Genomic DNA, 25,932 nt, shown 5'->3' with positions numbered 1-25,932 from the left:
TCGTGATCACTCAGGTCTCATCCGTTTCTCTCAGTTACATTAGTCTCACATACACAATGACAAACAGAGGCAGTATTATGTTTCAATAAGGTTTTAATGAAGAGACTGCTTCTTAGATAGCAACGTGTGTACTGCAATAACCAGGATGATACAGCATAAGAAGATTAGAATTGTGACAAGGAGTGTGAAGCATAGAAATAATGCTACCATATTGTCACTAGAGTCAATAGACTAATTCCTACCTAGGCTGTAATAGAGCACAGCATGTTAAGCTCTAATTCTGCCCTTCAGGTTCCCCAGCGAAGACACCAACCTCCATATCTGAGCAAAGGTCTGTAGTCTGCATAAGCAGCTGTAGCGAAGCGTTCAGCAATCAGCATACAGTCGTGCTTCTCTGGCTGGAATCTCCCTCTAAGGGACAGGGAAGTGTTTATATAATAAAACAGCTGATGTTCTGAGAAAATGTCCCTACATAAGGATGTGTGTTTTTCTATGAATGTCAGAGACAAAACTTGTACCACGTTCACTGGAAACCTATCTCACTGCAGCCTTGAAAGAAGCACAGAGTGAACAAGAATGCCTTGTTTAAGAACATAGTGCTGGTCTAAGCAAAAAACAGCTAAATAGGAAGAAATAAAACAAGACCGCAAAAGTGGCTATTGTACGAATAATAAACAAAGCTGAATAAAATATATCTAGGTTAAAGTGCCCAGCGGCAGGCCTAGTATGCTAAAATACCGTGCATGGAGCTGTAACTAAAATAGCTACACAACAACCTGGCCATAGGTCTGCTGCCCTTAAAGAGCTCCAGTGCTGAGTCTGCCTTCTTATCAAAAAGGCAAGAGACATTTTCTTGAGTAAAGCTTGTATATCCTCTGAAAAGCCAGTGGGTCTCAGCCATGCATGTCGTCTAAGTCTCATCAACTATCCAATCGCTTTGCACAGCAAGTTGGTCATGACCAGCCTACATCTGATGGCAAACTTTGCTGCATCTCGCCCATCAGCAATAGGTTGGGAGAGTATGGGCTGGGTCTCCTACGAGACCATGGCCAGCACTTGCTCAACAGATCCCACATAGCGTGTGTATATCAGCCAAAATACATGTGGCATTTAGGCTGGCAGAAAAGAACATCCTTTTACCAAAGGTATCCACCTTTTTTATTCCCTTTCCGATGAAGTGGTAGGGAACGTGGCTAGGAAGTGGAGCCTTGGACCACCAAGCTATCCAGGGTGGGGCGCTGGGTGAGGAAACTGGGACCCCCAGGAGCTGGGTGATGGAGGCAGACAATTGTCCTGTACACAGGACCCAAGCAGGACATCTGTAAGGGCTTAAATGAATGGGAGCAAGGATTCAGTGGGAGCGACTCCTGGCTGAAGCTAAAGGCAACTGAAGGTCTAAAGACTAAAGCTGATCTCCGCACCACCATACCACTGCGAAAGAGGCACCCTCTTCTGTAGCCACAGTAACGGGAGAGACAAGGCCAGCATCTGGTGAGGTGTCCAAACCACTGGCATACACCTATTCCTCATACCAGTTGTCTTTATGTTCATCTAGGGATGAGGGTAACCATAAGGGTCCTCAGACCCCTCCAAATTGTCACCCTCTTCAGGCCTGTCAAAAGAAAAATGCACTGGTTCTGATTCAGAGGCCATGGTACGAGTCGGGACCAAAGTCGGTGTCGGGCGATGCCCGTCCGTCTCCGAATCAGGTATGACAAATGGGGCCTGAGCCGCTGTGGGGCATCAGCAGAGACAAGAGCAATGGCATTGGTGGAAGGCCGCGGGCGCTGTGTGTTCCATATCCAGCACTGGATCGAAGGGGCACGACTAGCACTGAGGGCAGACCCACCAGTGGACATCCAATAGGGACCTCTCCCGAATCAATAGGGCTACAGAGGGGTCGGCCCGCCCAAATAGGAGATGCATGGCCTCATAAAAATTCCTTGAGTTGGGTGGGGGTTGCTCTGGCTCCACGAAACTCTAGGAGATGTGGAGCGGACCATTGCACAGGCTTTATGGTTGAGCAACCTCTCGCCCAGTGGTGCGGGGAAGTTGAAGACTTGTTTGACTTCTTCCTCTTGTGGGACTAACTGGACAACTTGGGAGTGTAACGATGATCATCTGGAGTGGCTCCACGAGCGGGCCAGTGAACCTTCTGCGCAACCTGGACCATGTTCGTCACATGGTCAACAGATGTCAGGTGGTGAAGAGCTACAGGAAATGGTCCCTGAGTGTCTTCAGGTTCATGATGCAGCAGCCATTGCAGGTCTTGGTGTCATGGTCCCGCTCCAAGTACCACAGGCAAAGCAGCTGAGGATCTGCCAGATTTCAGTCTATGAGACGCACCACATGGTTTGAAGCCCATTGGCTATATAAGGGTCATCCCTAACACAACAGTAAATGGAATATCAAAAAAAAAAAAAACTTCCATAAAAATAAGGAAAAAGTCAGCCAAAAAATGACTGGGGGGTAGTTCTCTCTGGATCTGCACTGACATGCGCAGAAAGAGAAGAACGAACGCCAGCGCAGTGAGGTGGTAGCCATATAGGCACCGCACACACATCACTTCTGGGGTGGATGACATGGAACTGAACAACACCCCGTACCTGCGCAGGCAGGGGACCTACTCAAAAATGTCCTGATCCAGTCTGGTGCTTGGGGATTATTCAAAGTTAAGAAATATGAGGCAAGAGGTCTCTCTATCAGATGGCTATGTTTGAAAACAAATACAATCAGAATACTGTTTAAATTGTGGTTTAAGAAAACCTCTCTGTCAGCTTCAGGGCTTAAAACCTCAACAGCCATAGGTCAACAGAATATGCATGTTTCAATTTCCTTAAGTAGAACATTTATCAGTCAGTGAAAATGTGTAAAGTAAAAATGTTGCAGTCAGGTTTCCAGCCAGTCTGGGGGACGATCTAATGGATTAAATTGTTTCTAAACTTTTCAAGACTGTCACTAATTCAAAGGTTTGTGCATATGAATCTCATGACTGCAACACGTGTACAAACTTAGAATGCATATTTGCTCCTACACTTCTAAGGTCTCTTAAATCAAGCTTTTGGACAATTCAAACAAGACAAGACAAGGGTTTGTTTCGCCGCAGCCTGTGCATCAGACATGAGTTCCCCAAATGGTCTCTGTACATCATGCGGCAGATCAGGAACCATGGCCTTCGCGGAGTCCATGAGGGGGTGGACATATCTACCCAGCACACAGGTGGCGTTTGCAGCATTGAGAGCCATGCTGCAAGACGAGAAAGTTTTCTTTGCGGATTGCTCCATCCGCTTGGATTCCCTGTCTGATGGAATCACAGGGAAGAAGCTTGGAGCAGACTGTGCAGAGCAAGAGGCCTGTACCACCAAACTCTCCGGGGTAGGATGTCGTGATAAAAACCCCGGATCACCAGGCACCACTCTGTATCTCCTTGCCACAGCTCTATTCACAGCAGGCGACGATACAAGCTTCCGCCAAAGTTCTAATATGGGCTCCGTAAGAGCCTCGCTGAATGGGAGCAAAGGGTCTTTAGAAGCTCAAGAAGGATGCAGGACCTGTTAAGATGTTCTTCTTAACTTCTGCAGCAGGCAATGGAAGTTCCAAAAAGTTAGCTGCCTTCCTGATCACCATGTGAAAAGAAGCCTCTTCCTCCGTAAACTCCCCCGGTGAAGACAAGTCCCATTCCGGGGAAGTATCTAGCCCACTGGCCGACTCCAAGCCTTGATACTCTCCCAAAGGCTCGACAATCTCTCCGTCCTCCAATAACTGCCTTTGATACTCTTCCTCCTCTAAGAGTCGCAAGGCCTTCCTGTGTGACCTCAATCAAACCTCCAACCTCGGCATTGACATGGAATTTGCCGACGTCGAAGACACTGGTTTCAACACCTGACGTGGAACAGGAGAGGAACGTTGACTCTGTTCGAATCCATCACTCGGATCCAGTGCCGGCAAGGATCCTAATGGTGCTGAAGATGCTCGCTGCTCCACCATCGGCTCCAGCTGACGGGGTGATGAAATCGGCGCCATAGATATTGAAGGCGACGTCATGGGATCCACAGAGCCTCGAGGCGATGTCATCGGCGCCGGTCCGGTACCCTCCGCTAGATAGAATGGCAAACTGCGCCGCCTCGTACGGAGCAGGGGAGCCCAACGAAAATGCCAATGGACCTGTGGGACCAGCCGGTGCACCAGCAGGGGCCACGGCATTGAACATAGAGAACATGGCATTCAAAAATGCAGCTGGATCCGCTCCCGGAGCCAGGAAGGCAGGATACCGCTGGTCTCCCTGTTGAACATCGGACTCCTGAGGAGCAGGTGAAAATCGAGGACTGTCCGGAAGTGCCACAACCTCAAAGACAGACGGTGCCGGAGAAGTCACCTCACACGTCACCGCTGAGATGGAGACCTCGATCTTGATTGGCTCTGAGCCGAACGGTGCCGAAAGTCATGACGGCGCTGTTTCTTGTGCTTCTTCGAAGAAGCATGGGAAGAGGATCTTCGGTGGATCTTATGACCCTTCTTCGCCTTGGCCAAAAAGAGCTTGGCCTCCCTTTCCTTTAACGCCTTTGGATTCATGCTCTGGCAAGACGCACACTTCTCAACATCATGCTCAGAGCTAAGACACCAAAGACAATCGTCATGAGGGTCAGTGACCGACATGCGACCTCCGCACTCTCTGCATGGCTTGAAACCGGACTTCCTAGGGGAGACATTGTAACTACAAAGAGCAACAAGATGAAACCTCCAACAGAAGCGAGAGCTAGGAGAAAACCGTTACGGTCGAAGGCACGAAAAAAAAGGAATTGACGTCAGCACGCCGGCAAGGACCTCTTATTGGCACTGTGACGTCCTCGTCGACGTGGAGAGCTGGGAAGAAGATTTTCTGTTGGATGCTGATGCAAGGGTGAATTCACAAGGTGAGGAAATCCACAGGTAGTTGTATCCATCAGAAACCAGGGGTTCAAAAGTAAGAGCAAATTAAATTGGAGACAGTGGTCAGCACTAGTTTGCCTGTTGGCTGGAGAAATATCCTTTCTTAAGGCAGACCATTAACTCCAATCCTTGCCTCTAGAGCACGATAACCAGCCATAATCCACACCTTGATTTATGTGGACCAGTCCTATTTTATGTAGGGCTGTTCTAGGAAGTCACTGTGTGAAATGCCTTCTCACCATTTAGTTGATGAAGAGGTCTGGGAACTTCCTTATCTGAACTTTTTTCCAGCAAGTGAACAATCTAATTATTTTGTCCTCTCCCTGTCTATCCCACATACACCTCAGTTGGTTGGGCTGAGTAAGGTGGAGTATCACTTCTATCAATTTGAAGATACTATAATTAAGATCCTTGCAACGATTAATCAACTCAATTTGACTGCCAGTCCAACATTCCTCACTGTCCTTGCCTGATTTCGGGATGAGGATGAGATCTGTCTCATACATCGAATGAGTCAATGCTGCCATTTACAAGTGGGAATATGCAATACCTTGAAAGTTCATCTGTGATCATTCAAAAAATATACAAAAAAGATTAACGTATGTTAACTCTGTTCGCTGTGTTTTCATTAATTTGTGGAAAAAAATCCCTCTACAAAGTCCATGTGGGAACTCAAGAATCAGAGTTATGCCAGCTTTTTTTCCCTTTATACTAAAGTGTGATTTCAATAATTGGTTTTCAAAGGTGGCTTCTACTGTTGCTAATTAACATTCCATACAATCTAATAATCAATTTTCCAAGTACATCCCATAAATGTGTACTTCAGAATCTAAGCACAAAACAGAAGGAGTGTTCTGAAATTCTATTTGCCTCAAACCCAGTGCTGGGTAAATAGCATGGTAAGGGACACAAAAGTGATTCATTTTTTCCTCATGGCTCTTACTTAAATTACAGGATCTACAAATTGTGCCTCTAGACTGAGAAATATTGTCTTTTTTAATTAGTTGGTTATAACGTTGTTAATTTACAACTCTAAATACTTAAACCTCTTTAATCAGCAAATGAATACAAAAATGAGTTAAGCAGGTAATCTTATCCACACAAAGATAAAGTCTTCAGCAAAACCAGCGAACTGACATACTAATGATTCCACTAGTTGATCAAATTCACAAACAAAACCGATAGTTATTCTCAAGCATACAAGATCCCTTGATTAAGAATAGGTCAAATACTATTAGAGCACCGCGGTATATGTTCTGCCCCTCTAGAAGTTATCAGGTCTCAGTTTCTGAATATCCTGTTCCTCACCTGATTATGTGCATTAAGTTCCTGGTTCTCCCGCTGGCACTGCCGGAGAGCCTGTCTCTCAGCCTCCAGGGCCTGAGCCAGGTGTGCATTCTCCAAACACTTTTGGGAGTACTGCTCTGAAAGAACCTCCAGTTCTCTCTGGACTGATTGCAACTCTTCTCTGCAGGAGACAATACACAACAGAGTCACTTAACTGCTTTCTCAATTCGCTTCTCCAGAAAGAGTGCTATATCTTATGCATTCAATGTTGTTTTTGGCTGATACAGCAATGAAGAACACTGTCCTTAAAATCATAATTCAACAGTTACATGTAGCAAGTGGATTCATTGATTCATACGGGACACAGAAAATTAGGGCATTACCCTCTCACTCCTCTTTAACAAGGTTTGCGGAGTTCACAAACAAAAAACCTGAGTACCATATTCATATCCTGTAAATCATAATATTAGATTGACAAAGTGCAACGAATACTTATTACATCTCATACAAATACAAAACATGTCTAAATAATGAAGAAATGAGTAGATGATTTCTGTAAAAATGTAAGAACAGTCATCTGCACCTTTCAGTAATTAATTAAGTAAAAGTCACTAAATAATATGAATTGTGGTACAACAGGAAAGCTGTTCTAATTCCACAGAGAAATAAACTGTCCAAAAGAAAGGGCATTAGCTAAGTCCAGTTTGTAATTCTTAACAGAGAAATTGCGCCTCGCCCACTCTCCATTAAAACGTAGTCATGGATGTAGCAGAGTAAGTGGTCTGTCTCAGGTGAGGGATTGGCTCCAAGTTCACCCTGGCATGCACTAAGTAAAATGAAGACTTGCAACTTATCTTTCAACTGTATCATGGCACAAATAGATAAATGCTTTTATGGTCACATTACAAAATTGGGCGCCTCAGCCAGTGACTACACCTTAACAACAAGCTTGAGAATATAGATGGCATGTCAACACAATCAAATGTTGTTTAACTGGGCATGGGACCATTTTCAGACTCCCCCATGCAATGTTAGAAGTCAAGCTCTTAGTTGGCTTTAACAGGGTTCCCGTCTAACTTTTTGCTGAAATAAGAATGGTTGTCGAGCAAACAATTGAAGATGCCACTTCAAATGTTTGGGAATCGCCCATTTTAGTGGAGTAGAAATTAAAATTAATTGTACAAATAAATAGAAAATCACTGTATATAATCATAAAATAACAGAAAGGAGTCTATATATGATGCAATCAATTGCAGAACGCAAGGCTAAATTAGAACTGTAATTCACTAACCAACACTCACTTCTAGCACTTCATCTGACCCTCATCCCCCTTTCTCAGCAGATCAACTTTTACCCCATGATCAAGCACTCCACAGACTGTCATTTTCCACCCTACTCTCATCCACTGTTGTCACTTTGCATCATTCTCATTTGTCTATGAGAATATACGGCCCTGGCATCCATCTACCAACATGCCCCTCGCTTCCACTCACATGCCTGTGCAATGGCATCCACTCACCAACATGCAGGTCAGAGCATGTTTGGTTTGAAACTTTTAATTTAATAGAAAGAAAAGGTAGAAAGTTCACAAAGGACTCAATGAGGAGTAATATATTACTGTTTCTTGTGATAGGAGAGATCTTCCTAGATGACTGCTTCAGAGGGCTACATTAAGTATGTGTTAGACATTTGCGTATCTCAAAGAGGTGAACTTTCTTGGGTTATCAAAAGGAATAATCCTTTATAATTTAAAACAAGAAATTAAACCAGAAGTTCAAGTTCACATTCAGCCAATGTTTGCTTTTCACTGTGTCATGTAGTTGCTTCTAGATTGCCAATTCCTTAAGGTATGCACAGATACTACTGTAACTTGAGTAGTAGGTAATGAAGTTCCAAAACAGGCCTACAGAAACCAAAACTACATGTTAGTCTGACATATTACTTCAATCATCTCTCTTTTCTAGTACTCTAGCACTACTTTTTGGCTTACTTTCTATATTTCATGTAATTAACTTAAATTAAAACATTTTTCCTTGCACAGTGGCATTTTCAATCAGAATTATCAATATGAAACTCTGCTAAACAACAAATAATGAATGTTATATTGCGATTGTACGGTGAATCGAAAAATAAATTTAAGAGATGCAACGGACAGCAGATAACTTACAAATACTGCCTTCTGAGAGAATCAATATCTGCATTCACACTGCTGATCTGGGACCGCTGTGTTTTCTCCAACTCTCGTTCCATCTCCTCTCGATGCGCATTCTTCATGGCTTCAATAGCTGCAAAGAGCATTAAACATTTAAAAACATGTTTTTGGGTACTGTTTCTTCTGGGTGCTAATTAAATCACCTGATATACTGAAATACAATGCAGCATTTGACAACTTACATTGAAACTGAAGCACACGGTCCACTAATGAAAAGACAAACTTCTTTTCAAATTATTTAAATTGTTAATACTTTAAATTATATAATCCTCCATTGCTATATCTTTGTGCAATCATGTATATTTCTTATGCAATACTGTGTATTTAATAAGAAAAGTAACTATGAGTAATACCCTTGTATGTCATCTTTAAGCATTTAATATCTTAAATTAACACTTAATCAAACTGCATTCAGTTGCATCCATCAACAGGAATATCACGCACACCGTTGTGTTTGTCTGTGGAAATTCTATTAACTGACAATCATCTACTACTTAACCCAACATTCAAAGCTCATCAATTAAACAAAATACAACCTTTCCATTTTCTGGGATTCACAATTCCCATCTAAAGCCTCTTTATTCCTTCTTGTGCTTAGCAATTGCAGTCGATCTTGTTCACATCATCCTTCAGCACTTCAATATGTATGTCCATATATAAGTAGAAAGTGTGAAGAGTCCGATCATATGTGGCAGAGCACCATCCAAAAGCTGATCACAAGCACCCTAATAGGCTTACACTGTGGGAGCTAAAAAAAAAAAAAAAAAAGGCATCCTGTCCCTTTAAGGTTCGGAACTCCCCCTACCTATGATGTCTTGTACTAGCAGGGTCAATTCTTACTGAAGCAAACAGTGGAGACTCGAAGTAAGGTTAAGAAGTTTTTATTTCAGATGCCCAAAAAAAGAAACGGGGGAGGAGAGACGGTCATTTATGACTTAAATGAATATTCCTATGATGCCAAACCAGGATTACAAGTAAAAAAAATAGTTGGCAAAAGAAACAACCCTTAAATATGGCAAGGTTCCTAAGAGCAGTTTGACCAGCACCAGAGCCAGCTTTTGTATCAAAATCAAGGCACTGTCTTGTGAAAGTGTTGACTGATTTCCAAGTAGCCACGTTACATATGTCAGCAAGAAGAATGTTTCTCAGTCAGTTTGTAGTAGCTGCTTTGCCTCTTGTGGTGCGGGTTCTACTGCTCCCTGTTAGGGGTTAGGAAGCTGACAACATGGGGGAATACAGGCTACAATCCAATGAGAAGGGGACTGTTTTGAAGTGGCCAGACCATGGCAAATGGACCATAGTTAATATAGAGTTGGTTAGATTTATATAAGGACTTCATTTTATCTCCATAAAAAATAGGAATACTCTTCTGGAGAGGATGTGCAGGCAAAGACCACTGGAAGAGTAACAGTCTAGTTAATATGGTATTTTGATACTACCTTTGGGTGAAAAGACGATGAATCCTCATCTTCATCTCATTTGCATGAAGCATTGTATAAGTCTCAACAATTGAGAGCACTTTAATTTCCCTAACCAGACAAGCTGAGGTGATAGCAATTAGGGAGGTAGTTTTCGAAGAAAGTTGCTGTAATCAGCCCTTGTGAATAGGTTCAAAGGGTGGACATATTATTTTTGATAATACCAAATTGAGCTCCCAATGAGGATGCCATTCCCTTACAAGATGAAACATTTTCTTCAGGCCTTCTAAAAACTTTAATGCTGGGAAATTTTAAAAAATATGCCTAATCTGGGCCTTTTCCATATACTGTAATACAAGCAAGATGGACTCTGATAGATGAGACTGCCACTTTGACTGAACGAGATGTAATAGGTATGGAAGAATAATATATTCGTGACAGTGACAAGACTCAAGCCTTTTTTCTGGCACCATAAACAAAACCTAATCCATTTGAAGGAATAGAGATCCTCAGTTGAAAGGACATTTGGCTTCCGTTAGAATATCAATAGATGCCTGGGAGATTTAGATATCCATTGTTCTTTTGTACCACCTTGATAGAGATGGACTCGCAGTTGGTGACATGCAGAGCTTGTAATCCGAAATGTTCTCCTTGTGAGACAAATGATCTTCTAGACACTGCAGGAGAGGTCTTGTGTCCAGCCTCACACGGAGTACAATGGGAATGCACGAGGTTATAGAACATAGTAGAAAGGTGATCTTTCAGACCGACTGGAAGTCTTCAGGAAAAGATGGCATTTGTCCAAGACTGATGACAAACTCTCCTCCAGAGGAAACACTTTTCACTGCACTCGTTGCCCTTAAATAAGATAGAATCTTTGTAAGGGAGTTACCGACTTCTGAATGTTTATTTGTAGGTCTAGACAAAGTAAGTGTTCTACTTGTTCAAATGTCCTGTTACACTTTTCTGTGAGTTATGGGCCTTAGTAATTCAATTGCAGCAAAAATTAATATCCTTTGATATTGAAGGTGGGCGGGTACGACTGCCAAGCCTTTCCAGAAGTTCAAGGATGGAATTTCAGAAAATAAGTCATTGCATGTTGGTAGTGACATGTTCGTACTATGAACATCAGGTACTTCCTGTGCTTTTTTGATATTGGAATATGGATCTACAAGTAGGAGCCTTGTGGATCCACAAAACATATCCAATTCCCCTTACCGAAGGTGAGAAGTGACCAAGCTGAGCTCGACAAACTATGCCGGTACCAACATCCCAAAGGCCAGAGGATGATCTGGTGCAGATTCCGATGTCTGACCCTGAACCAACTCCAACCTGACCTTAACTCATGTCGTGCTGCAAAATAACTAAAGCACAACTGATCATCCCTTCAGCCGAACTCTGATCCATTGCCTCTACTATGGCAGATATGCCGTGAGAGGCTCTTCCACCATTTAGGCTTTGATTCTAATAAAATCTTATCACCCAGAAATCATAATGAGGGTGGAGGCAGGAATGATATTTACCCTCATTATGATAGTGAACATTTTTATATGTACTTACAAGAGGCAAGAAGGCTTGAAACATCTCCTGATACAGGGTTGAATTCACCACTTGTAACACCAACAAAAGAGTGCATTGTTTACACTGGTGATCTGACGAGCAGCTGAGGTCTTGGACCTACAACTACCCCCTTGTGTAATAAGACTAATTAAAAAGCCTGGGTAACACACATTTGAGCCCATGTTCATTTTCAAGGAGGCCCTCCCTGATCCCCTAAAGAGCATCTGGTTAAAGCCCTATTCCTATCCACCGGTGTATAAGCAGAGGTCCAAACATCATAGACCGGCACCTGACAATCTTGATTTTTTATTATTTATTTTTCACTAAGCACCATGCTCCAGAGACACTGGTTGTTCAGACTTCAACGACCAAGGTCAACCCAAATCGACTCCTCCGGAAAAGGGAAGCTAAGAGGATTAAGGCGGATAGAAAACTTCTTGGTAAGCCAAGCATTGAGACTGGTCAATGCAGTCTGCTTATCGGGCCTTGACACTCATGCTCTCTGGGCCATGGCCAGTGAGCTTTTCCCTGTAGCCCCAGAAAACCTTGGGACCTCACTGGCTCTACCAATTCAGGATGGCCAAATTTGAGATTTGTGCTGGCCTTGATACTACAGATTGTCTGGTGGGAGTTTGGCACCAGTCTGGTGCTCCACCGGCATGCATAGATGCACTCCGATGGATTTTCCTCTTCCCTGGATGAGACGAATGAGCCTCTTCCCTGGATATGCCTTTCCGTGGGTCACATCTAGTAAGAGAGAAAGCCATTTCTGCCTTGAAACATTTCAAGAAAAATAGAGCCAGGTCACACTCCATAGGTCTTTTGACTGATGTCAGTTTCCACATCAGTTTAGGAAATTCCGAAGCTACTTTATAAGAACATTATACAAGTAACATCAGTCTCTCCCGTCATTTCTGCAGTCACCCCAGTCCTTTCAAGGCCAGGGACATGGATCTGGCAGGCAACATGTAAGTCAACAAGGTCAGCTGTCCTCCAAATCCACTTCTGCTATGGCAATAGCCACTAAGCTGTTTTAGCTTGCTATGAGTAGTACTCAACCACTCTAGGGGCAGGGGGATCCATCACTTTCTCCAGTGGTGGTAATCAATAACCATCCACTGATTGGTCCTTCAAATCATTTACCATAGCTATGCCTTACTCTTTCTTTTGGCTGTTCCAAATCTTCCCTCACTTAAGAGCAAATCTCCGAGAAATGCCTGTTGGTTCTGTTGCAAGAGGTGGGAGATTTACTTTCCAAGGTTACTATTGACGGAGTTCCAGACTTGGAAATGGGAGAGGGTTGCTACTCTTGCTATTCACTTGTGCAAACAAAGTACGGATGAGTTTGGTCCATTTCTGGTCTTCAGCCTCCGCAAGCCTTTCTGCACAAGGAGACTTTTAAATTACTCACAGTGGCCTAGATCCTGTCTTCCTTAGACCCAGGCGAATGGATAGTGTCCTTGGACGTGCAGGACATATTTTCCTATACCCATCCTGCAGTCGCTTTGTCCTCAAAAGTGCCCCTTGGGTATTCTCGAAAGTGAAGGTGTTGGTTGCTACCTATCTTCGGAGGTCAGATACAACTTTTCCCTTACCTCTGCTGCTGAAGGTGGGCTCATCGTGGTCAGTCGCTGACCACCTCCAGACAATAGCAAACCTTCTGATATTGTTGGGGTTCATGATCAACGAGGTAAAGTCACACCTGACTCTGTCGCAGTTGTTTCCTTTTATTTGAGCTATCCTGGAGAAGGTACAATTCAGGGCATTTCCTCACAGTACTGCATTTAGCACACTCTGCCAATGAATCTTATATTCCAGCCTCACATCTGGATGTCTGTGAGAGCAGCTGTAACTCTTACTGGCCTTTTAGCCTCCTGCATCCTCCTTGTCGACTACCCCACGTGACATATGCAGGCCCTGCAATGGAATCTGAAGATCCAATGGGCCCAGCACCAAGGACATCTGTAATATACCATCCAAATTTTGGAGCAGGCTCTACATGAGCTGCAGTGCTGGCTACTTGACTGCAATTGGACTTGTAACAGGGTTCCTCTCTCTTCTACAACCAGAGTTAACAGTGGTGATGTATAAGTCACTGCTAGATTGGGGAGGTCTTCTGGGGGAGGCAGAGATTAGAAGACTCAGGTCACCGATGGAAGCCAACTCTATAACCTTCTGGACTTATGAGCCATTTGCTTGGCCTTCAAGGTCTTTCTACCATCCATCAAAGGGAGGCTTGTGCGGGTCCTCAGATAACACCATCACAATGTGGTACTGCAACAAACAGGGAGGAATGGTGATCCAGGCCTGCGTTAGTTGGAGCATCAAGGCTTCTGCCAGCAGTGGGGAAAACCCGAGCTAGATCTTTTAGCCACCCCCAAGAAAGAGACGTTTCAAATGTATTGTGCGTTCAAGTTTCCACCAGAATGCTTGCTAGGAGATGCATTCCACTGAGAATGGACTCAAGACTTACCTACGCCTTCCCACTTCTACCTCTCTTGTCAAGAGTTCTGAAAAAGAACCTGAAAATCGTAGCCCAAATCATTCTAGTGGCTCTGGATTGGGCCAGGAGAATGTGGTACCTGGAGCTTCTGGTCATGAACACCTGTCCTCCGGATCAGGCTGCAGCTTCAAGAGGACCTTCTGTCTCTGAAACAGGGCCATGTCCTCCACTTGAATCTACACCTCCATGCATGAAGGTGGAGTGGGGCAGTTGACCGTACTTGATCTGTCTCTTCACGGGGTATGTCATCCTCGCCACCAGACACACAATCATGAAGTCCAATTATGCAGGGCAACGGGACAAGTTTGTGGCATTGTGTGGTAACCCCAAAATTGGCCCTTTACAATCCAACATATTTATATTTTTTTTGTTTGTATCGTCTTTGGTGCACCAAGGTCTTGCAATGGACACTGCTAATAGCCCTTTGTTTTTTTTTTAAATGTTTGTGGGACCAACCACCCTTTTGTAAATCACCTGTTGGGGTGACACACATTTTTCCTCTTAAACTGTTTGTGATGCCATAGTGGGGCATTAAATTGGTCCTAACTTTTCTCATGTGCATGCCCTTTGAGCCTATGCATAGCTGCTCACTGCGTATCTCGACTTGGAAGAATAGCTTCCATATTTCGATTACCTCAGCTCGTCACTTGAGTGAGCTTCAGCTTGCACCCTACACCTCTTTTCCTTTTTTTTTTAAACTAGTTCTGAGAACTCGGACTCCTTTCCTTGTTGAACAACCTATCACCCTTCCTAAGTTCTTTACCTCAGCTCACCCCATGAAAGAGGAGGCGGGACATCATTTTTTTGGGGGTGGGGGGGGGAGACACTTAAAGGGCTTTAAACCTTTATATTGTAGGGTTCTCCAAGGCAAAGATTTCAGAAGACGACCCTGTTGAGGTGGAAAGTCCTCTGCATTAAGATCTGCTTCATACTGACCAAAAGGCAGCCACCAGAAGGGTCTAAGAGCTCATTCCACCACTGGGATAAAGATGCCACCAAAGCGTTGGCATGCAGAGTGCCTGTCCTTGACATCTGCCAGGCCAGGACCTTGATGTCAGAGCAAAGGTTTATGAAGCACTACTGCCTTGATAGCCAGGTTGGGCAGGAAAGACAATTCGCCCACTTGGACCTGCAAATCTTTTTGGTTTGAGTCCATTCCAAAGACCTTCCACATGGAGAGGTACTACTTTGGTATCTATTTTAAAGTGAAGAATCTGCAGTTGAAGTATCCTTCATAAGAACAATTTATTTACCTTTAAACGTTCTTTCTGCTGGAAACGTTGATTCCTTGTTGCACTTGAACCTCACAGTTGTGTGAAGCTGCGTCCTTTTAACATCTAAAAAGTCCCAAGTTAGCATTTTGCACACTGGTACTACTGATTGTTCACCCTCTGTATTTGTGTATGCAGAAAGAGACAAGCAAGAAACTGACTCCAGTGAGCATGGGTGGCACTTGCATGCAACTCAGCTCCGTCACTTCCGGGGTGGTATGGAGTCAAAAGTGTGTCACATAGTGCCAATAAGCGGCACGCGGGACCAACGGTAGAGAAAAGCTCTCCTGACTCAGTCTGGCACCTGAGAAGTATTCTGGGGGTGAGGCATCTGCAGTTAGGTAAAGTATCTTTTATTTTTTTTTAAACATTTGTTGTACATGCATGGATCCAATATTGGTCTGAATTTCCACTTTGGGCTTTTCGTGGACCATAAAATATATTTAATAGATCCCCTTTCCAATGTGTGTCAGTGAATGGTTGAACTGCACACTTCTTTGGTACTATGAAGGTTTATTTTCTCAGGTAGATTAGCTGAACCCTCAATGTTGGCTTTGGTGGACTAGTGGTGGATTTGCCTGAAGCACATAGAGTACCCATGCTTTACAATTGAAACACACTTTTTCTCTGTAGCCTTTTCTCATTCTGCCAGGGGAAAAGATATGGCTCCGCCACCAATGTGGTGAATGGAGAGGGAGTAGTGAGCAACCACAAATGATTGTTGGAGTGTGGACTGTTCGGCTCTAGAGTCTCTTCACTGTTACCGATTACGTCTGGTCATGCTGCTGCTGCTGATCGGGCCAGATAGGACAGTACCCCACTGAGGGAAATAACAGTATGTTTGTTTTGGGTCTTGAAGAATTTTTTATTCTTTTAGACCCACTGCCTTAATAATTCCCATTTTATTTATTATTCTCCACATTTCCTCTTCAGAATGCTGTTCAAACAAAGAAAAGCCTGAGAACATAAGATACAAATTTTAAGTTGTGCCAGAGGTTTCAGCACCGTGAGAAACAACGAAGATAAATGCCACAAGACTCCATGACAGTTCCTCTATCCTGCCAATTGCATTGAGTTTATGGTTGCACCAATTACTTGACTGGACACCAGAGAGACTTCTTGCACCATCTTTTCAAGGTCCTGCCTACCGTTCCGTTTTCAGTAAAGGACTTCAGGCTGTCCCAAGTTTCTCTGCTATGAATCTGAAGGAAGATAAGCAGCAGTGGCTCTCTTTAGTGCTGTAGCTGTTGTTTAGCACAGCCATTTCCATCCTGTTGTCCGTCTTGACAGGTGTGGAAGCTTTGGTGGCAGAGGTAGGTCTCCTTCTGCCTGCTAACGAAGTAACAGAGTCAGGCCTGGGGCTGGTTTTGAAAAATTCTGGGTCTTGTTGAAGGGGCTCATATTTCTTTAAAAGCCGTCAGGCAGCTAGTCTAACAGGGGCAGGTGTGAGAAAATTCTTGTTAGCCAATTACAATAAACACCAATAAAAAGAAAGGTTGTGGCAATACCTTTAGTTGAAAAGTCTCCATAACTACAAAACACCGTTCTTTGCGGTGCTTCCATTGGGTTATTTAAAGGGTTGATGCTCTTCTTAACCAGACATCTAGAAATATCATATACCATCCCCCAGACAGACACCCACTGGGCAGCCTCCAGGTGATTTGGGTATGTATGAAGAACATGAATACTCATCCGAGAGCGACTAAGGACAGATGGAGAGTTGAGCAATTTGCATCTCCTGAGTTTGTGTGTGTGGCAGTCTGATTCTCCCAAAGGAGAATGAAGAGCTCAAAGCGGAGAATAGCCTCCTAGAGATCTTTGAGGAGGCACTGGCATCTTTCGAACTTGTGAGATTGATATCTGTCATCCTTAGAGGAGCAGAAAGCTTAAGACGCACAGTAGAGACTGCAACGAGTCCTCAGCAGGGATGACATAATGTGGAGGGCCGTAAGGGGTGCAGCAGTTCCTCAGTTGGGGTGAGAATCAATCTCTTCTTAGGAGTTTAGGGAGTTATGACACAGGATATGATCTGATGTGTGGCAAAGATCGCAGAACAAACCGAGATGACTAATGGCCAGGGAAAAAGCACTGGTGCGATCAGACACCTGAAGGTGAATATAGCAGTAGACATGCAGACTGCAAATAGACAGTGCATTTTGCAGGAATGAGGGATGACACGCAGATTATCACATGGAAAGTGACAGGGCTCAATAGTTAACCTAAAGGATAAAGAAGGCTAGCTTATCATATAAGGCATGGGATAGACACTAAAGTCTTAAGGGAGAATGATACAGAGGAAGCGAACTTTGGAAGAAGTGGCGAGAAGAAGCTTACTCAATTGCATACTCGACATATGCAAGGGGAATCAAAGTTTGGATATCACCCATGTGCTGTTCAAACAGATACACTAATGCAGGTATTAAGGGGCAATATGAACTAGTTGGCAGACTTACAGATGGCTAAGAGGTGTATATAATACACATGTGTGTATATATATATATATATATATATATATATTCACAGAAAAAAACAAAGGTTACAGTGGCTTTATAGTTAGGAAATAGAATTAAAAAATACATAGAAATTCACTTCAAAACAGGTTACAGGGACGTTACAGTTAGGCTCATATTTTAAATGTACAAAACCATAGATATTCACCTGTTAGAGTTATCTCAAGTAATTATAACTCATGCCCTAAGGTAACTATTAGGTCTGGGCAGAGTTCTGCTAAAGTGAGAGATTGAGAGAGTGATTTAGGCTTTGATGAATGATACACTTAGAATGAGATATTTCTGGACACATTGAAAAGAAAAATGTTTTGTCAATTAAAAAGAGTGAGATCACCTTTCAGTATGTAACAAATATTTATAGTTGAAAAGAAACTAAAGCAGGAAATGACCACAGAGTCACCTAGACTAGAACCCTTAACCTTTAGTGTGCATGTCTGAGACCATAACCACTAGGCCAGAGGTGACTGCTCACTGTGCAGTGTCCAGACTTAGCTGTTACATTAAACCCACAGATTTTGAGGGGAAAATACTTTAATGTTCCATCACTAGGAATGTTTAACAGTGAAAACACTAGAAAATAAACAGACACTGCCAAGCGATACTAGGATTTGAACCTTTCACCTACTGAGAGACAGCACAAGATGGCGACCCTTAGGCCAGAAGTGACTCTGTTCTGCTCTGCATCAAACGGAACTATAACACTCTTACCAAACATCTTCCTAGTCTGACTGTAGGAAGTCACTGTATGGAGAGACCACTGCAATAACAATCTCTCTCTCTCCCATTATGGGATAAAGTGAGAGAGAGAGTGATGGGACCGTGGGAGAGAGCCTCAAGGCCACCGCGGTCCTAGCTGGTTCCCTGCTTCCTGCGGGAGTCGACACTGCTCCCACAAGCAGGAAGCTGCTTTAAATAGCAGCTCCATGCTTGTAGGAGCAATGTTTTCATCTGTTTCCCTGTGTAGGAGTCCATGTGGCTGCAAATTTCCCTTGTAGAAACTTCTAATTTGGCCCCGGGGAGATGGCGGTTGCCGGGGCTGCAGGGGAGGCAAAAGGGCCGTCCCCAAACAAAGGTATTATTTTACCTGGGGAGTGCAGGGGCCCCCTGGAGTGCAGGGGCCATGTCCCCCTCCCCTGCATTTTTCATTCTCATCACCCCAGGGAGGTGGAGGCCTCCAGGGCTAATAGAAGCCGTAGCAGGGGGGCCCCATGAGCTCCTCTCCTTTACTAAAGCCCCGAATACCCCCGGGACCTGGCCCAACTGAGGGCTAATTAAAAGAAAAGGGTAAGAAACAGCCTTTTTTTTGGATAAGTCAGAAAAATCAGCAGCACCCTGGTCCCCTTTTTATTCATTTATTTTTTAAACATTTTTTTTCTGGGACTCGGCTGAAGCAGAGTCCCAAGATGGATGACAAAACTTCCTGCTAGAAGTGTTGGCAGCCACTCAGATATCAACACAGAGACAGCTGGATCGGCGAAGGATCCTCACCTCTAGATATCTATATTTTTTAAACTCTAATTTCTCCAAAACTACTGAAGGGAATTCCACCAAATCACAAATAGTGTCCATTCTGGACCAAGACCTAGGTTTCTGACAAATGTGGTGTAATTCCATTCAGCGGTTCGGGCTGTAGTCATGTTAAAAAATTTAGAAAATCCCATTGATGTACAATGAGGAAAGAGTGTTTTGGGACCACCCCCATTTTTCACGCCCCCGCTTGACAGATCACCCAGAAACTTTCAACACAGCAGCTGAACAGACCAAAGTGTACGTTTTAAAATTTTTGTGAAGATTAGTCAAGCAGCTAAAATTATTGGCAAAACAAAAAATGCTCTGTCTAGGGAAAAAATGATTCTAACTATACCTACTGGCGCTCACCAGTAGAAAATGGAGTCCGATCCATCAGGCTTCCACGCGGTAGGCCCGAAGAGGCCTCGAGTTGGGCACACGTGCGGTACTACACGGTCGATGCTAGATGGAAAATGCGATCGAAACTATACCGCCGATTAAGTAGGTTTTCTAAGGTTTTCCGATTCGAAATCTCAGAGGGAGAGGAAACTCGTCCGAACACGACAGCGGAAAGAAAACAATCTAACAATGGAGTTGATGCCCATGCGCACTGTAACCGAGAGGAGGAGTCACCACATGCCATGAACAGATGTACACTGGGAAAGTGACTATATATATATATATATATATATATATATAAAATGTCACTTACCCAGTGTACATCTGTTCGTGGCATGAGCCGTTGCAGATTCACAAGCTGTGCATTATCCTGCCATCTAGTGTTGGGCCCGGAGTGTTACAAGTAGTTTTTCTTCGAAGAAGTCTTTTTGAGTCACGAGACCGAGGGACTCCTCCCTTTCGGCTCCGTTGCGCATGGGCGTCGACTCCATCTTAGATTGTTTTCCCCGCTGAGGGTGAGGTAGGAGTTGGAGTATACTAGATGTGCCCATGCAATGGAGTAGGTGTGTATGTACATAATGTGTATTAAAATAATATTTATTTACAAATCTTAATCAACTAACAACGGCTACAGGCTCCCGGGGAGGTGGGAGGGCGCATGTGAATCTGCAGCGTCTCATGCCACAAACAGATGTACACTGGGTAAGTGACATTTTCCGTTCAGTGGCATGTGTAGCTGCAGATACACATGCTGTGCATAGACTACTAAGCAGTAACCTCCCCTAAAAAGTGGTGGCTTAGCCTGTAGGAGTTGAAGTTGTTTGAAATAATGTTCTTAATACTGCTTGTCCTACTGTGGCTTGTTGTGTTGTTAACACATCTACACAGTAATGTTTTGTGAATGTATGAGGCGTAGACCAGTTGGCTGCGTTACAAATTTCAGTCATAGGTATACTCCCCAGAAAGGCCATTGTGGCGCCTTTTTTCCTAGTGGAATGCGCTTTTGGTGTAATAGGTAGATCTCTTTTTGCTTTGATATAAAAAGTTTGAATACATTTAACTATCCATCTGGCAATGCCTTGTTTGGATATAGGATTACCGGCATGAGGTTTTTGGAAGGCTACAAACAATTGTTTTGTTTTACGAAATTGTTTTGTCCTGTCAATGTAATACATTAGTGCTCTCTTTATGTCTAATGTATGTAAGGCTCTTTCGGCTACTGAGTCTGGTTGTGGAAAGAAGACTGGGAGTTCCACTGTTTGGTTTAGGTGGAACGGCGATATGACTTTTGGTAAGAATTTGGGATTTGTACGTAGAACCACTTTATGTTTATGTATTTGTATGAAGGGTTCTTGTACAGTAAATGCTTGTATCTCACTTACTCTTCTAAGCGATGCGATAGCTATTAGAAAGGCTACCTTCCAAGTTAAGTATTGCATCTCACAAGAGTGCATGGGTTCGAATGGTGGTTCCATGAGTCGTGTTAATACAATATTAAGGTTCCACAAAGGTACTGGTGGTGTTCTTGGGGGTATGATTCTTTTTAGTCCCTCCATAAATGCTTTGATGACTGGGATTCTAAAAAGCGATGTTGAATTTGTAATCTGCAGATAGGCAGATGTTGCAGTGAGATGTATTTTAATTGAAGAGAATGCTAGTTTAGACTTTTGTAAGTGTAATAAGTAGCCTACAATGTCTTTTGCGGAAGCATGCAGTGGTTGAATTTGATTAGTGTGGTAGTAGTAAACAAATCTTTTCCATTTGTTTGCGTAGCAATGTCTTGTAGTGGGTTTTCTAGCGTGTTTAATGACCTCCATACATTCTTGTGTAAGGTCTAAATGTCCAAATTCTAAGATCTCAGGAGCCAGATTGCTAGATTGAGCGATGCTGGATTCGGGTGTCTGATCTGCTGTTTGTGTTGTGTTAACAGATCTGGCCTGTTCGGTAATTTGATGTGAGGTACTACTGATAAATCTAGCAGTGTTGTGTACCACGGTTGGCGAGCCTATTAGTTTGAGTTTGTTTTGACTTAGTTTGTTTACCAGATAAGGAATGAGTGGGAGAGGGGGAAAAGCGTAAGCATATATCCATGACCAACTAATCCATAACGCATTGCCCTTGGACTGAGGGTGTGGGTACCTGGACGCGAAGTTTTGGCATTTTGCGTTTTCTTTTGTTGCAAATAGGTCTATTTTTGGCGTTCCCCAGCGTAGAAAGTAATCTTTTAAGATCTGGGGATGAATTTCCCATTCGTGTGTTTGTTGGTGATCTCGACTGAGATTGTCGCCAACTGGTTCTGAATGCCTGGGATGTCTTGTGCTATTAGGCGAATGTGATTGTGAATTGCCCAATGCCAAATTTTCTGTGCTAAGAGAGACAGTTGTGACGAGTGTGTCCCTCCTTGTTTGTTGAGGTAATACATTGTCATCATGTTGTCGGTTTTGACAAGAATGTGTTTGTGGGCTATCAGTGGTTGAAATGCTTTTAATGCTAGAAACACTGGCAACAGTTCTAAATGATTTATGTGCAGTTGTTTTTGTTGATTGTCCCTGTATGCTGTGCTGGTTGAGGTGTGCTCCCCACCCCATCATGGAAGCATCTGTTGTGATCACGTGTTGAGGCACTGGGTCTTGGAATGGCCGCCCTTGGTTTAAATTTATAGGGTTCCACCGTTGAAGCGAGATGTGTGTCTGGCGGTCTACCAACACTAGATCTTGGAGTTGACCCTGTGCTTGTGTCCATTGTTTTGCTAGGCATTGTTGTAAGGGCCGCATGTGTAATCTTATGTTTGGGACAATGGCTATGCATGAAGACATCATGCCTAGAAGTTTCATTACAAACCTCACTTGGTAGTGTTGGTTTGGTTGTATGTTTAATGTTATATTTTGGAACGCTTGTACCCTTTGTGGACTTGGAGTGGCAATCGCTTTTTGTGTGTTGAGTGTTGCTCCCAAGTATTGTTGTATTTGGGATGGCTGCAGATGTGATTTTTGGTAATTTATAGAAAACCCTAGTTTGTGTAGCGTTTCTATAACGTATTGCGTGTGAAGAAGACACTGTTGTTGAGTGCTGGTTTTTATTAGCCAGTCGTCTAATTACGGGAATACGTGCATGTGCTGTCTCCTTATGTGAGCGGCTACTACTGCAAGGCATTTTGTGAATACCCTTGGGGCTGTTGTTATCCCGAACGGTAACACTTTCAATTGATAGTGTACGCCGTGTATTACAAACCTTAAGTATTTTCTGTGGGAAGGATGTATGGGTATGTGAAAGTAGGCATCCTTGAGATCTAATGTTGACATGTAGTCCTCTTTTTTTGAGTAAGGGAACCACGTCTTGAAGTGTTACCATGTGGAAGTGATCCGATTTGATGAAGAGATTCAGCGTTCTGAGGTCTAATATGGGTCTTAACGTTTTGTCTTTCTTTGGAATTAAGAAATATAGTGAGTAGACCATCAAAGTTCCTTTTTGATGGTTGGGTACTAACTCTATTGCTTGTTTTTGTAACAATGCTTGGACTTCTATTTGTAACAGGTGTAAGTGTTGTTTGGACATATTGTGTGCTCTTGGGGGCACATCTGGCGGGAAATGTATGAATTCTATGCAATAACCATGTTGGATAATGGCTAGGACCCATGCGTCCGTAGTTATGTGTGTCCAGTTTTTGTAGTATGCAGTAAGTCCCCCCCCCCCCACTGGTGTTAAGCGTTGGGGTTTTGTGACAGTGAAGTCACTGTTTGGTTTGACTTGTTTTAGGGGTTTGGAATTTTCCCCTTGCTCTTGGGAATTGTCCACCCCTATATGAGCCTCGAAACCCTCCTCTCTGGTATTGTCCCTGATAGGTGGGTCTGGTTTGCAAGGTGGAAGGTTCTGGTGTTTGCATACGAAACCCCCCTCTAGATTGTGGCTTTCTAAATGTGCCTCTGCTTTGTGGGGAGTAGAGCGTGCCCATGGCTTTGGCCGTGTCTGTGTCCTTTTTCAATTTTTCAATTGCTGTGTCCACCTCCGGCCCAAACAATTGTTCTTGGTTGAAAGGCATGTTTAACACAGCTTGTTGGATTTCTGGCTTGAATCCTGAGCTTCGTAACCATGCATGCCTGCGAATGGTTACCACAGTATTGACTGTTCGTGCTGCTGTGTCTGCCGAGTCTAATGCGGACCTTATTTGGTTGTTGGATATTGCTTGTAATTCCTCAACAACCTGTTGGGCACGTTTCTGGTGTTCTTTGGGCAAGTGCTGTATAATGTGTTGCATCTCGTCCCAGTGTTCCCTGTCGTAGCGAGCCAGTAGGGCTTGCGAGTTTGCGATCCGCCATTGATTGGCTGCTTGTGCCTGCTGCATCAAACTTCCTACTCTCCTTGTCAGGCGGTGGAGCGTCTCCTGATGATTGAGAGTTTGCCCTCTTTCTTGCTGCCCCAACAACTGAGTCTGGCGTAAGTTGCTGTGTTATAAACACAGGGTCCGTTGGGGGAGGTTTGTATTTTTTCTCCACCCTAGGTGTGATAGTCATTCCTTTCACTGGCTCCTGGAAGACCTGTTTTGCGTGCTTGAGCATGCCTGGGAGCATTGGCAGACTCTGGTAGGAAGTGTGGGTGGACGCCAAGGTGTTGAATAGGAAATCATCCTCTATTGGCTCTGAATGCATTGCTACATTGTGGAATGTAGTTGCCCTTGATAGTACCTGCGTATATGCAGTACTGTCCTCTAGAGGTGACGGCCTTGTTGGGTAAAAATCTGGGCTGTTATCTGATACCGGAGCATCATATAAGTCCCATGCATGCGGATCATCCTGTGTCATCCCTGTATGGGTCGGTGACTGCATTGGGGGTGTTGTTACCGGTGACAGCTGTGGTGAATGCAGTGGAGAAGGTTGTGGTGAAAACCTTGGTGGTGGTGTTTTATCTCTTGCCACCTTTGCCTTCGGCTGCATTTCTGACTCATGAAATGCCAGCTTTCTTTTGGTTTTAATTGGAGGAAGAGTTTGTATTTTCCCAGTCTCTTTCTGGATATGCAACCTCCTTTGGGTATGGTCTGGTTCCTCCATACCTATCTCCTGCTCAAATCTGTGTTTTTGCATTTGGCCGGAAAGTCCTTGCTCTTCCGTGTAAGAGCTTCTTTTCGGCTCCGAAGCTGCTTTTTTCGGTACCGAAGCTTCAGAGAAAGTCTTTTTCGGTTCCAACGTAACTTTTCTCACCTTGGGTGAGTTGAACTCTCGGTGCCTAGATCGTTCGGAGCCTGAATCTCGACCGGAGTTGGATGTCTTCGGCAGTTCTTTGGCATTTTTCGGTGCCGATGTTTGGTCACTGTCTTTTCAATGGGTTAAGCCATGGCCTGCTGGCTGTGGCATCCCCTTGGCCTTTACGATCTTTGTGTGAGTCTTGGACAGGGCAGTTTTACTCACTGTTTTCTGCGTCGTCACGGGTCGCTCGCTTTCGGAATCATCTGAGTCCGTTCCCAGGATGGAAATTCTTTCCTCCTCTTTGACGTCAAATTGTTCCCTCGGTGTCGACGCCATTTGTAGTCTTCTGGCTCTTCGATCGCGTAGGGTCTTTTTCGATCGAAATGCCCGACAGGCCTCACAAGTATCCTCCCTGTGTTCTAGTGATAGACACAGATTACAGACCAAGTGTTGGTCTGTATAAGGATACTTCGAGTGGCCCTTCGGACAGAAGCGGAAGGGGGTCCGGTTCATTAGTTTCGTCGATGGACGAGGTCGGGCCGACCAAGCCCTGCTGAAGAGCGGAAGCCCCAAAGGGCCGCCGGAGCGCTTCTACTATCGGTGTCGATACGCTAACACTAAACCGGTACCGAGCGCGAACAATACCGTAGAATTTTCGATATTTAGCTAACTTTCCCGATTCGAAATACGGAGCGAAGAGGAACACGTCCGAACCCGATGGAAAGAAAACAATCTAAGATGGAGTTGACGCCCATGTGCAAAGGAGCCGAAAGGGAGGAGTCCCTCGGTCTCGTGACTCGAAAAGACTTCTTCGAAGAAAAACAACTTGTAAAACTCCGAGCCCAACACTAGATGGCAGGATAATGCACAGCATGTGTATCTGCAGCTACACATGCCACCGAACACATATATATATAGAAAACGTCACTTACCCAGTGTACATCTGTTCGTGGCATGAGACGCTGCAGATTCACATGCTGTACATATCCCGCCATCTAGTGTTGGGCTCAGAGTGTTACAAGTTGTTTTTCTTCGAAGAAGTCTTTTCGAGTCACAAGATCGAGGGACTCCTCCCATTTCGGCTCCATTGCGCATGGGCGTCGACTCCATCTTAGATTGTTTTCCCCGCAGAGGGTGAGGTAGGAGTTGTGTAT

General features: G+C 44.0%; 1 protein-coding gene across 6 annotated transcripts in view; it reads right to left on the bottom strand.

Annotated features, from left to right (window-relative positions):
- MPRIP (myosin phosphatase Rho interacting protein) overlaps window positions 1–25,932 on the bottom strand; it is a 754,399-nt gene that overhangs the window by 175,441 nt on the left and 553,026 nt on the right. For all 6 annotated transcript variants that reach the window (XM_069210054.1, XM_069210057.1, XM_069210056.1 and 3 more), the window contains 2 exons: window positions 8,384–8,501; window positions 6,238–6,397 (listed from right to left, as the gene is read on the bottom strand). In XM_069210054.1, coding sequence (XP_069066155.1) covers window positions 6,238–6,397; window positions 8,384–8,501 — 278 coding nt within the window. The remainder of the gene's footprint in view (window positions 1–6,237; window positions 6,398–8,383; window positions 8,502–25,932) is intronic.

The sequence above is a fragment of the Pleurodeles waltl genome, chromosome 10, assembly GCF_031143425.1.
Source record: "Pleurodeles waltl isolate 20211129_DDA chromosome 10, aPleWal1.hap1.20221129, whole genome shotgun sequence".
NCBI lineage: Eukaryota > Metazoa > Chordata > Amphibia > Caudata > Salamandridae > Pleurodeles > Pleurodeles waltl.
The sequence above is the reverse complement of the archived record's forward strand: the minus strand, read 5'-3'. Positions and strand labels throughout refer to the sequence as shown.